At 38.5% G+C, this 13,675-nt stretch overlaps 1 protein-coding gene across 2 annotated transcripts in view; it reads left to right on the top strand.

The window, feature by feature from the left end:
- The window catches only part of LOC137256102 (LIM domain kinase 1-like), a 59,617-nt gene that overhangs the window by 26,928 nt on the left and 19,014 nt on the right, over positions 1-13,675 (top strand). The window contains exon 1 of one of the 2 annotated variants that reach the window (XM_067793811.1): positions 10,187-10,295. The exons of the other annotated variant lie outside the window; for it this stretch is intronic. Within the exon in view, the coding sequence (XP_067649912.1) occupies positions 10,276-10,295 (20 nt within the window). The 5' untranslated portion in view covers positions 10,187-10,275. Of the gene's footprint in view, positions 1-10,186; positions 10,296-13,675 lie in introns of those variants that run through there. 2 annotated transcript variants of the gene reach the window in all.

Here is a 13,675-nt window from a genome sequence, read left to right as displayed (position 1 = left end):
CTACCGCACTACCCTGTGTGTGTGGACTGAGATGAAATATTATCATAAATACATTTGCACTTGACCCTGAATGTTAAATGTAAAAGCACTATCGTGACTACAAATGGCAGGATTCCATTCTTGTGAAAACCTCAGTGACTGGGTGGGTTAGATTGCTTGAGATTTGATACCTCAGTCCAGGATTGACCTGAGACATATAAGTACTTGTAGTCTACTAAGGCCCACAGTCTACAACAACAGCAGTGTGTATTCATAACACAAGCTCATTCTGTAGTCTAATCCATTACATAAGGTTTGGAGTTGTTGGAATTGTGTAACAGGTGACAGATATGTAAGTGTTCTGTGTGGCAAGTGTTGGACAAGCCAGGTAAGTCTTCCTGCAATTTGGGACATGTATCACCCGAGCAGTTGACATCAGTCATGCCTGAACTTTTACCTGTCTACTTCACCTCACCATGACAGGTGTCCACTCGTTACGTCACATGTACAGTCATGCTTGTAGTTTTTGTACACTGGGAAGCATCATTTCATTGTAATGTCATCAGTTGCCTGGGAACTAGTATTTTTTAAAAAGTATCCTAAATAGTGACCAAATATTTTTATCAATTTACATCATTATGTTCAACGTCCAAATAGTTATTTGCTCAACAGAGGGTACAGTTGTCAAAGTCATCCCCATTCACTTTGTAGACTTTCATGTCTATGATGCAACAGGAACCTATTATTGTAGGTGCAAGTCCTGCGTGTAGGGCAGTGGGGTAGCCTAGTGGTTAAAGTGTTAGCTCATCATGCTGAAGACCAAAGTTTGATTCCGTACATAGGTACTTTCTGTAAAGCCCTTTTCTGGTGTCCCCCATCGTGATATTGCTGGAATATTGCTGGAATATTGCTAAAAGCGGCGTAAAAATAAACTCACTCGCTGTTAGTAGGTTTATATTTCTAGGTTTGTCAGCACCGTGGCGTTGGTTTTCACCTAAGTGGGACATATGTCAAAGGGGTCACTTTGGGATTTTTTACCATGTCAGTGTAAGATGGTATCGTGTAACTAGAATAATGTTCAAAGCAGTGTCAGACACACCACTCCCTTCAAAGTGCAGGTGCTTCACCTTAAAGTGTTTCTGAAGTAGCTCAGATCTGAAATCTTGACATTTACCAATTCAAAGATGAATATGATGGCTTGACACAAGTCACACTGGAGTCAAGGCCGTATGTTTTTGTGATGACTACAATTGTATCCCAGTCGACAGCTGATATTGTGTTACTGTCCTCAGATAACACCTGCTGTATCGAAGATAATGTTACTGATAAATATTTAATGCATGTCCAAATCCAGACTAAATCCAGACTAAATCCAGACTAACCCAGTCACAGCATCGTCGATCATTACTGATGCTTTGATGAAGCATGACTAGGTGACAGGTGTGATTTGCCATTTATTTTGAGGTGCAATAGACTGTGGCTCAGAGTTGTCTCCCTTGTCCACTCAGCATCCTTATCATGAGTTTGAATCTCAGATTAGCCCCAGAATCTGTCAACACCCTTGTCATTAGTTTCATAGAGCCTCAGTCTGTCACTCTGCTATATTGCTGTCCCTTGATGCAGTGTTAAAGCCTTAAATGAAGCAAGTTTGTTTTTCCACAGGTTCAGACTGAATTGCTTGTGTTCTTGGAGGTGCGTTTTCAGTTAAAGAGGAGTTTGTTTTTAAATATATTTTTTAGAGACTTGACATTAGTTTACAGTAGTCATCAGTCTGTCAAACAGGCCATGAAAACAATATACTCAGAACAGAATAAGTGTTCCTTTCTTAATTTTCAGATTTACATCCTCAATGCTTGACAAAAAACATGGAATATTGAGCATGGGAACACTTGAACTTAGTGTGTCCCTTTATTCATTTCCATGACTAAATATCCAAGAAAGCCCCTGCAGTCTAGACTATGTGGCAAGTCAAGATGTCCACAGCTCAGGAAATAAAGAAAGCCTCTTCTTCATATTTTATTAAGGCTTTTTTTGTAAAATATGTTTATTTCAGAGCCTAGATGTTAGTCTGAAAATTAGTATATGCTAATGGCCGGGTTCGCGGTGGGGTTGATATCAGTATGAACCGGACCTGTGAGACCTGAAACATAATCAGATGTTCAGCAACCACTCCTAGGTCCTCCCTCTGTCACTGTGGATCCTGGGTTTCTTCCGGATGTTTGCACAGTTTATTCTAGTTTTCCCCCTAATTATCTCTACCCAATGAAACACTGCCACCTTCCTCCTCCTGTTGCTAACAGCCTGTCGTGTTCTCATGCCTTCAGTTGACCATGTTGGAGTAGCCCTGTGGGAGAAGTATTTGCTTTTCATACTAAGTTCTGGGTTTTACTCCCTATGGGAATTTATAATTACAGCTGTTTGTGAAGACAAATGGAATCTTGGTGAAAACCATATTGAACTCACATGAGAGTGAGTGAATGAGTGAGTGAGTGAGTGAGTGAGTGAGTTTAATTATATGCAGCTTTTAGCAATATTTCAGCAACATAATGGCAGATGAGAAATGGGTTTCACTCATTGTTCCCATGTTGGGAATCAAACCCTTCAGTGGTAGACCAGTGGTTAAAAAGTTTGCTTGTCACGCCGAGGCCCTTGTTTGATTCTCCACTTAGGTACAAATGAAAAGTTCATTTCTTGAGTATTTGTTTGCTGTATTGATGAAATATTGATATATGGAGTGCGTGCACTCACTTGTTAGACCCTGACAATATTGTCGTTCACTCACTCACTTGATCCCAACTTTATTTTCTTTTGAAACACTCACTCACCCACTGTTATTCTATCGTATATATATTCACCCTCCAATGTTGTTGCAGTGTATATATACTATTTGTGTGAGATAACAACTACCAATAGTAACACAGAACAACTGCACGTACACGGATCTCACAAGTTGGAGTCCAGGATATTTGTGAATGTGTGTTAGATAAGAACTCACTAATGGCTGTCAGGTCATGAAAGAAGCACTTGCTAAGTCAGAACAAATTAGAGAGTGTATCCGTCCCCCAGGTACATGTCTCTGTGACTGTCCCAGAGCTCATTCAGACCTCACATCAGCTTATCATTCAGAAGCAATTTTTTTAAAGCGACGTTAGAATAAAAGTAATTAGTTTCAGTTATATTTTTACCAACGGAGTCATTCCATCGATTTTTATAAAACAGATGTTATGTTTATTTGAGTAAACATTCCAGTTTATTCCAGTTGATCAGTTCACTAATGATAAACGATTGAGTGAGTATGTGAGTATGGTTCTACACCACGTTAAGCAATATTCAAGCAATATTATGGCATGGGACACACACACGCATGCATGCACGCACCTCATGATAAAAATAAAACATATGAATACCTGAGTGAGCGAGTGAGTTGGGTGTAAATTTGCTTTGAACAGCTGTATAACAGCATCCCAGCTTACTGTCATCATTCTCCTGTTGCTTTAGTGAACCGGATGGTGGGGTAGTCACCCTTTAGTGTTTGCTCATCTCATTACCCTGAACACTCTAGTTCAATTCCCCACTTGGGTACAAAGTGTGAAACCCATTTCTGGTGTACCCAGTCTCTCAGTCAGTGACAGGGCTGATATAGTGTCATGTTATCTCGATGTCATGGATTAGTGCTCACAGTATCATCCACTGGTTTTTCTGGTCCATATTCAACCATTAGTTAATTCTAGACTGCATCCTTGCATCATTCATGCACCACAATGTAAATATCATCACCAGTGTATAAGTATGTGATGACGTTTTCTAATAACATTTCATACTTTGAGCTATGACTCTTGCTTGTATGAAAGCCAACTCTGTTTCCACTTATTGATACAATGTGTTGTCCATTCTGGAACCAAGATATTGCTAGAATTTTTATAAAAGGGGTGTAAAACTAATTATCTTGCCACAAATAATGACAGAAGTTGGCCCATGAAGACCGATTCTTGATCTCAGTCAATCAGCCCTTCGGTTATACAGTTTTCATATTCACCAACCTTTAGTGAAGGTCTTCTATTGATTAAACCAGATAACAGCACAGAAGTAGTCTCGGGCTGCTCCGGTTGCTGTTTTTATTGTGTATGACACGGAATTGCAATAATGTCATCCTTGGGGAATAATGACTTCATGCTTTATCCAGACAAATCACTACTGGTCTGTTTCTTATGGAACTGATATTACCCTTAACACCTTCCTAAATTGAATATATTGGCACTGAAATTATTGGAATGGTCCAATATCATGAAACTGTTGGAGAAATGTGTATCACACTGTTGAAGTCTGTGCCGAGTTCTTGCACTAGGGGAACATTACGACACTAAGTTTTTTTCTGTATTTATTGGATGGCACAGATGCTTAGGATGGTGAAATGTCTGTGAATTTCAAGTATTGGCAGAAATGGCTTAATTTCGTCAAGTATAGCACATATTGAATGTGAAGGTAAAGTGTGTGTATATCAGTAAAGTGATGTGTATATCAGTGAAGTGATGTGTAAAACGCAGTCATCATTATGATGATACTTGTGGTGGTCCTGTAGATAATGTGTCTGCTCACTGTGAGTAATACCCTGGTTTGATTCTGTATCTAGTGTTAGTTAAGTCTATGCCTAGTTTCCACAGTTGCAAGCAAAACCTGAGGGGACCTGGGTTAGAATAGCTCCCTTCTTTTCAATACAATTGCTGCCCTTGGCATTTGTGACCTATTGGAATTGGGTTAGAATGGGCTCCCTTCTCTTCAGTAGTGGGCAGTGGGGTAGCCTAGTGGTTGAAGCGTTCACTCTTCACACCAAAGACCCAGGTTCAATTCCCCACATGGGTACAATGTGTGAAGCCCATTTTCTGGTGTCCCCCGCCGTGATATTGCTGGAATATTGCTGAAAGCGGCGTAAAACTAAACTAAACTCACTCACTCACTCACTCACTCACTCACTCACTCACTCACTCACTCACTCACCGTTCCATGCAATCATTGCACTTTGCAGATGTAACCTAATGGGGCTTGGGTTAGTATGGCTCCTTTCGTTTCTTCACAACCATTTCTGCTGAATCACCGCTGTTTGCCAAAATGACATGAAATCATCTGGGCTAGAATAACTGTCAGTCCTTGTCAATATCCATTGCTGTAGGGGTGGTGGGGTAGCCTAGTGATTAAAGTGTTTGCTCATCATGCCAAAGACCTGGGTTTGATTCCACACATGGGTACAATATGTGAAGTCCATTTCTGGTGTTCCCCACCATGATATTGCTGGAATATTGCTAAAAGCGGCGTAAAACTAAACTCACTCACTCACCTTAAATGACGTCACTGACACCCCAACATGGCAACAACATGTCATCATGCATCAGCTGCTGGCATTGTCATGCTCTGACGTTCAGATTGATGTTTAACAATCATGAGGGACAGTGGGACAACCTTGTGGTTGAAGCGTTCACGAGTCACGCCAAAGACCCAGGTTCAATTCCCTAAGAGTACAATTTGTGATGACCTTTTCTGGTGTCCCAGCCACACTAGACTGCAGTTATTATATAATGTCTCGGTCACGGAGGGTGCTGACTGCTGCTTTTTTTCCACTCAGGCCATGATGATCAGGAATTAAGTTGTTTATGTAAGAATGTGAGGACATATTGAGCACAAATTACTGATGTACAGGAGAAATACCCTCAAAACATGTATTATCAAAGAGATGGTGACAAGATGTTGTGAGGTATGTCGAACACTGTCTCTGGGGAATACGAGGCGAGGCACCAGGTAGGGTAAAACATAGCACCAGTATGTCACTATTTGTTGCCATGATAACAAAACTTTGACCTCTCAGTTATGTATGCTTTGAATAATTCATAAAAAAAAATAACAAAATCCTTGTTAATGTAAAAATTGATTGAATCAGTTTTTGACCAGTTCATGTGACGATGACAATGATGAAGATGATGATGATGTTGCTTTACATTTTTCGAGTCATGCTTTAACAAGATGAAAACAACAAACAGCATTGTTTAATCCGAACACACACCCTTCAGAATTCCTTAATTCTTTTCTTTTTCGGATTCTAGATGTGTTTGGCAACAATGATCTTTCAACAAAATTCCTTCAAAACTTCAGCGATAGAAAAACATCAAATGCTAATGAAAATATAAAACTGTTTTGTTTGGAATGAGTGTTTATTTTTGTAGAAGTTCCCAGCTGATGTTGACATATTGCATTTGGCATTTCGTCAACAACAGACCTCACAATTCAGCATGGAAATCTAGAATCTACACACACCCTGCAAAGTGTGTGGCCCAACAAAACTCAGCTATGTCCACACCTAGCGATTTGATATTAAGAGAGGTGGGTGGGGCCTCGACACCTAAAAGACTTAAACAAGAACAGCTGATCTTGATGTGATATGTGATGTTTAGGCAACACATATTTTTGTTTGCTTTACAGATTTTTAACGTGAAGAGAGAACCCTGATGGAAGGAAGGGGGATGGAGGGTGTTGTTTCATTTTTTTGCTACACTACTCCACTAAAGCTTGGCTGGTATTATTAAATAAAGGGATTAATATGGGTGGAAGCTGAAATCCCAGCTTTTGCTTTTGGCAATGTGGAGCTCACTATTTGATCAATAATGCTGTTTCAGACTGCATATTCTGAATGAGCTTGACCTCAAATTGTTTTGCATGTTCAGACGATCAGGTTCGCTGTTTTGGTTGACATGTCATCATATACCTATGGCAGTGATCAATGCTCATTTTGTTGATTACTGGATTATCTGGTCCAAACTTGATTATTTGCAGAATTTTACCAAATAGCATGCACAAATAAAAAGAAAACAAGAGCTAATCGTGGTGGATCAGTATTATGAGGGTAATGCTATTTTTCATGGCATTATCATTTGCTGAAGCCTGAGGTCTTTTATAAACTGCCCACACTTTTTACAAATATAGACACATCATAGAACAACGTCACTATTGAGAGTGACGACACTTGACTTTGACCTTTGACCATACTACTAGCCGCCATTGTTTTCAGTGCTCAACATCGTTAGACTTCTAGTCAATATTTTCACTGCTGTATGTTCTAATTTATGGTACAATTGTAATGGTTGGCACAGGCAAGAAAGTGCATAATGGCAAAGGTACATGTGGTGAATGTGAGCCAGATAAATCGTCAATAAAGAACCCAAGTTCAAACAAGCCGTAGGTGATTGAACTTCAACAGTTGAGCTACTTATGACGTTACCTCACAACAAGCTTGATAATGACCCGTTGTCAAGCATTTTGCTGGCATTATCAAGTTACTGTGGCCCGCTGATAACGTGTGGACGTTTAAATTATAATTCTATCCGTTTTGCTATAATCAGCAATGACCTGTGAATGTCCCGGGGTAGAATAGGCCTTCAGCAACCCATACTTGCCATAAAGGCCACTATGCTTTGTCATAGGAGGCATCTAACGGGATCGGGTGGTCAGGCTCGCTGACTTGGTTGACACATGACATTGGTTCCCAATTGCACAGATCGATGCTCATGTTGTTGATCACTGGATTGTCTGGTCCAGACTTGATTATTGACAGACCGCCGCCATAAAGCTGGAATATTGCTGAGTGCGGCATAAAACTAAACTCACTCACTCACTATAATCTGTAATAGAAAGGGGAGACAAATGAAGACAACTATTCAGGCATAGACTGGGAATGTCTTATTTCTTCTAAGTAGTGGTGTTCCAGTTAACTGAAATAATCAAAGGTAAGTTACAGTGACCAAACAGCCAAGTAGTTGATCACATTTTCTTGAAATCAAAGACAAACGACTTTTGAACTGGATTAGAAGTTGGCAAAGCCTGAAGAAGATTCTTAAAAAAACTGACTTCACTTGCTGAAAAGTCATGACTGAATATTTCTGGAAGACACTATAAACTTTATGTTGTAAATGGTGATTTGTGATATAATAGTCATTTCTTTAAAGTTGCATCATCTTACACTGGATGTGAAATTCACAAATGCTATTTGTGCAGTTTCTACATCAATCAACAACAGAGATCCGCAAGTTTTTTTCTTTCTACTATTCTGCAATTACAACCACTATAGGAAAATCTGACAAATGATGTTAACCATTTTTTTTTGATGATTGCTCATTGGTAATGAATCATTTGTGAGATTTCAACCAATTCCAATCAGATTGCTAATGTAAGTGGACATATGGACATCAACATCACCTTCAGCCCAAGTGAGACAAGGTTTTGAGATAATACTGCAGATCATTTTTTCATGTTAAGAACTCTAATATCAACAATCATTTGACAGAGAGAACCCCTCACGACAATATCTGTCTCGGGCAATAGTGGACATGTGGTTGCTCTTTAGCTGACATTTCCATTCCAAAATATAATTTCTTTTCCACTTGATCTGAGTTGGCAAAATGTACCTACACAGTGACCATTGACCTTCCATTGAATGTCTCAAGTCTGTGTACACAGTGTGTGGTCTAGTAACTGATTTAAGAGCGTGAAAGCAGACATGTTTGCAACTGTTGATCCATCCGATATACACTTTTGGAGAAAACATATTTAAAAGAGGTGTAGCCTTGCATCAGAGTGGGGCTGAAACAAATCCATCTATTGCAGCCCATGCCAGTCTAGAATGTGTGGCAAGTCTAGATTACCAGAGCTGCAGGCTCAAAGTGATGAAAGTCTCTAGGCTTCTCTTTATCGTACCTTTTGTAATTTGAAACTTTTTCTGTAAAATATCTACATTTCAGAGACTAGCTATCAGTCTGTTTGTGATATCTGTCAATTCATTCACTTGTACTTGTTTGGTAGACCTATGCAAACCTTTGACACTGTTTGCAGAAGGGCACTGGGTTAGCCTTGTGTTTTAAGTGGTTTTGCTCATCAACTGAAGGCCAGAGTTCGATTCGCCACATTGGTACAGTGTGTGAAGCCCATTTCTGATTGCCCCCACTCCCCGTGATGTTACTGGAATTTTACTAAAACAGTGTAGAACTAAACTCACTCATTGTTTAGAGCAATTATCTCCATGATGTACCAATAAAACCTGTCTGTCAAGTATTACAGGTGATAAGTACACCATATCCCATATATCTCCCAAACCAAAATGATTTGAATCCATGCCTTGTTCAAATATAGTGGTGAAAAAACTGCCTGCTAAAGTGTCTTGTGTCCACCTGGAACTTTGAAACTTCAATTCTGTTTAAAAATATCAGGAAAAACATGTTTGTCAGAGGATTGACAAACATAGCCGATTGGCAAACTAGAGTAACCTCCCTTCCGCTGCATCATAATGTATACAGTAGCTCATCTTTTGACCGGAAGATTTCAAGGTGTGGAGAGTCTTGAGTAATCTTTACATCAGATCATGACCTCAGATAATCCTTTCTAACACATGGACCGTGTGTATGTTTCATGGCGGAACTCTGATTTGTTTTTTAAACATTGAAGCAACATATTTAATACTAGTAGCCCTTGTCAAACATTTTTGGGGGTGCACGATGATGTTAGGTTATTGGATTTATGAAATAAGGAACAAATTCAGATATATCTTTCCCTTTTTAACCAAATTCGCAGACATCAGTCAGATCTGCAATGGAAGTGAAATAGATCTGTGGTCTAAGATTGCAGTATGATCTTCTGTTCAAAACATTGTTGCAGTATACATGGTGGTTAATGTAATATTTGTCTTCTTCTGAAGTTTAAGGTATAGTTATGTCAGCAAAATGAAATGTATAGAAATGTGATTTGGGAGGAGTTGTAAATTTGATACATAACAAAATTTTCAGGAATGTTACATTTCTTGTCGCGTCTGTGTGTGTTTAATGTATGTCTGTGTTTATTCTAAAAATATATACTCATTTTTACATACAAGATGATTCTGTCTCCATGATGTCAATACAGTCCTCTTTTTGTATTGATATTACAAAGCCTAGCAGTGGTAAGAACAGTGGCCTTTATATCATCCACACACAACTGTTGATACGAGGTGTATCATGAGAATGAGATATGCACAGTCAAGGCGTTCACATGGATGTTTATGACGTCTCATTGTGTCCAACCTTCCATATATTCATCAGACAGCAAGGAATGTGTACTACTCTAGTGGCTTCTTCCCCTAGGGGATACAGCACCATAACATGCGTCACCCCTTGATCACTGTCGCCATTAACAGTATATAGTATATGTCATATATCACCCAGCTAGGCGATCTATAACAGTGCTTGTATCTTGTACTTCTATTTATTCCATGTCAGATTTAGCAGAATGAAGCTGCAGTCTGGAAGGTAAAAAATGTATATTTTAATGATGGTTTTTATAGATTAGATTGATAATTAATGGATTGGGGTTTTGTGTGTGAGGAAATTTATGTCAGCCAATTTTATGGTCCTCTTCATGTGACAATTCATATCATGATTTCGAATGTATGTTTTGTTAATTTGTGAGTCATCCATGCTCTGACTTGAATGTATGAAAATAATTAGGTGGGAATGTTAATGCAGCAAGTGTCTCACTTGTGATAAGGCGTATTGGAGATGGATGAACAACTTGTTTGAATTTTATTGACAAATCTTTTGACATACATTTTGGTCTATGTGTAAATGCAGTCACTATGAAGTCAGATATGGATCATTTTGAATAGAGATTACGATACTTATTTGAGTGTAATATTTTCTATGTTATCCATTTCATTCATGAACATTGGGTGGAGCAAAACATGGTAAGCAAGTGTGTCAGCCCTCATCATTGACATCATGTGCAGTTGTTTAGTGACTTCACATATGATGAAATACAGTGGTTGCTTGGCAAAAGTGATATATGCACATGTGCATATATTCTATGTAATTGACAATGGTTATGTTTCACCATATGGGTAACTATAAACTTTATGAGGGGTGAAATAAAAAATCTTTTCACTGTTTGAATATGGACAATTCGATTTTCAAGTCTTACATATAAGTTCTCCTCTAAACACAGATATCAAAGGATTAAATATTAAAGATAATTAATAATGTGCTGTTTCTACACATATACAAGGGTGTACAGTTGTTCAGGTCATCTGAGGTCAAAGTAGACTGTATTTACCTTCTGGAACCCATGAAGGTGTGGGATAAAATAGGTCTTCAGCAGACCAATGCTTGCTACAAATGGCAACTATGCTTGTCGTAAGAGGCAACTAATGGGATCTGGTGGTCAGTCTCACTGACTTAGTTGACTTATATGATCGCTTCCCAGTTGTGCAGATCGATGCTCATGCTGTTGATCACTGGATTGTCTGGTCCAGATTCAATCATTTATAGACCGCCAACAAATAGCTGGACTTTTGCTGAGTGTGGCGTAAAACTATATTCACTCACTGATTTTACCATCTGGACTTGACTATGGGTAAATATTCTGGTCATACTTGTAAGTTGATTAGCACCAGAACTCATGGGTTTCACCAGAATACTTAATGTTTAAAACCTGTGTCACTTCCAGCCTGCCCTGGGTGCCTGGGAAGCCTAGTGGTTGAAGCATTCACTTGCCATGCTGAAGGCCCAGGTTTGATTCCCTGCATGGGTACAATGTGTTAAGCCCATTTCTGGTCTTCCCCACCATGATATTGATGGAATATTCTAAAAGCAGCTTCAAACTCAAACTCACTCACCCATCCTCTCACTGGCTTCACATGTACCTTACTTTAAGCACAAGCAAACTGTAGTGCAAATGTGGTTGTGCAGCATAGAGAATATGACTAGTCTTCCTATATGCGAGCGAAGCAAGCAAAGGTTGGCAACATACTTCCCTCGCTTCGGATCAAAGAATATTTTTCATGTCAAAATAAAATACCAGCACAATCAAAGGTACTCTCCCATTTCCTCATTTCATTGTGCTCTCAGATTTCCTACCACCATGTTCAACAATTTCTCACGGGAAATATGTTTAATTCAAGATTTTAAACACCGCTCGTATTCAGATCGTTCTTCGCCTCCATTTCCCCTGCCAGCTTCCAGTTGAACGGTGTGAAGGAACAAGAATAAGCAGAAATTAAAAAGAAATACCATATTGTGTAATTTTATCATGAACCTGTTGGAGCTCATTTGTCTTGCAATTGTTAGAATTTTCGTAACATTTATTCTACATAAAACACCTCTGGTGTAATGGGTGAATGAAGCAGGGAAAGTAACTGTAGGTATTCCATATGGAATAATATCCTCTTGTTCCTTCACTCCGTTGATCTGGAAGCTGGAAAAGGGGAATGGAGGTCTGATATGTCATGAATTGCGCTTAAAATGTTAAATAAAAGGTATTTCACGTGAGTAATTGTTCAACATTAGATTGGAAATGTGAGAGCACAACCCAGTGAAGAAATGGGTGTATACCTTTGATGGTGGCGATATTTTATTTTTACATGAAAAATATTTTTCGAACTGAGGCAAGGAAAGTATGTTGCCAACCTTTGCTTCCTTCGCTCGCATGTAAGAAGACTGGTCATTTTCTGTATGCTGCGCAACCCATTTGCACTACAGTTTGCCTGTGCTTTAAGCTGTGCTATCTCACATTATTTTTAAATACTTTGGTCACAATATGTTATATGTCAAAACTTGATTTAATAGCTAAGTACAAACTTTGATGAGCTGATGATGCAAATGCAATCTGAATTTTCCTCAAAGTGTAATGATAATGAAAGTGTTTTGTCATATTTCCGTCAGTCTTTATGAACCACACTGGATTCTGTTTAAAAGTGTCATTAAATTATACTCACTCAGTCTTTTTGAATTCTTTGATAAAATGCCACTGCGTAAATGATATATGATAAGATTATTGTTTATATTTTTTTAAATGCTCCTGTCTTCCTTCATAAACAGGTGAACAAACTGATTAATGAAGTATTAATGACGACATCATGTTGAGATGTTATGTAAATCAAAGCACTTCTTGTTAATGTCCTGTAGTTGTGGTATATATATATTATCACACAGGTGCAGAGACAGGTAGCAGAACTATCAGGATTACAATTACTTCCACCATAAATAATGAACTACCTGCTCCACCCATCCAAACAAAACAACTTATACATATTTGATATATTTGAGGTGAACATGGACATGAAAGAAGCCATAAAAAAAAGTTGAACATTTTTGCCTCTTCCTTGTAATATGTGTAAGTTGCCACAGTATATTTAAGAAGCCACACCCAGTTCTTGATGTGTATAAAGTCATACACTTCACTTGTGTGATACATTTCACAGGATGATAGACAGGTGTGTTGTATTTCATCCCAGGAATGACAGCTCTGGCAGTTGGATAGCAGATATATTCTGTGGATGTTATTCAGAGGATGTTGCATGCATTGATGCATCATGCAGAAAAGTTTTGTGACTATTGTTTCTGTTTTTAAGGACAGTTTAGTCAAATGTGATTGAGAGATTGCCTTAAATTTTTTGATGCATGTTATTCCATGGTTTCATTAATAGCTTTAAATTTTCCTATAACTCTTTTACATGATGTATATGTTACTTTAGAGCTGTAGATGAAAAATTGTTATGGTTACTTTCCATCTGTAGACAAAATTCTTTCATTCAGAAATATTAATTTGCTGCTCAATCAATATGATCATGTGAATAATTACAGAAAAGTGTTTGAGTCCTGCATGATCAAAAGGAGATCTAACTTGTTTTAGCTGT

Source organism: Haliotis asinina, chromosome 1 (genome assembly GCF_037392515.1).
Source record: "Haliotis asinina isolate JCU_RB_2024 chromosome 1, JCU_Hal_asi_v2, whole genome shotgun sequence".
NCBI lineage: Eukaryota > Metazoa > Mollusca > Gastropoda > Lepetellida > Haliotidae > Haliotis > Haliotis asinina.
Note: the sequence above shows the minus strand (reverse complement) of the source record. Positions and strands in the feature narration are given on the sequence as shown.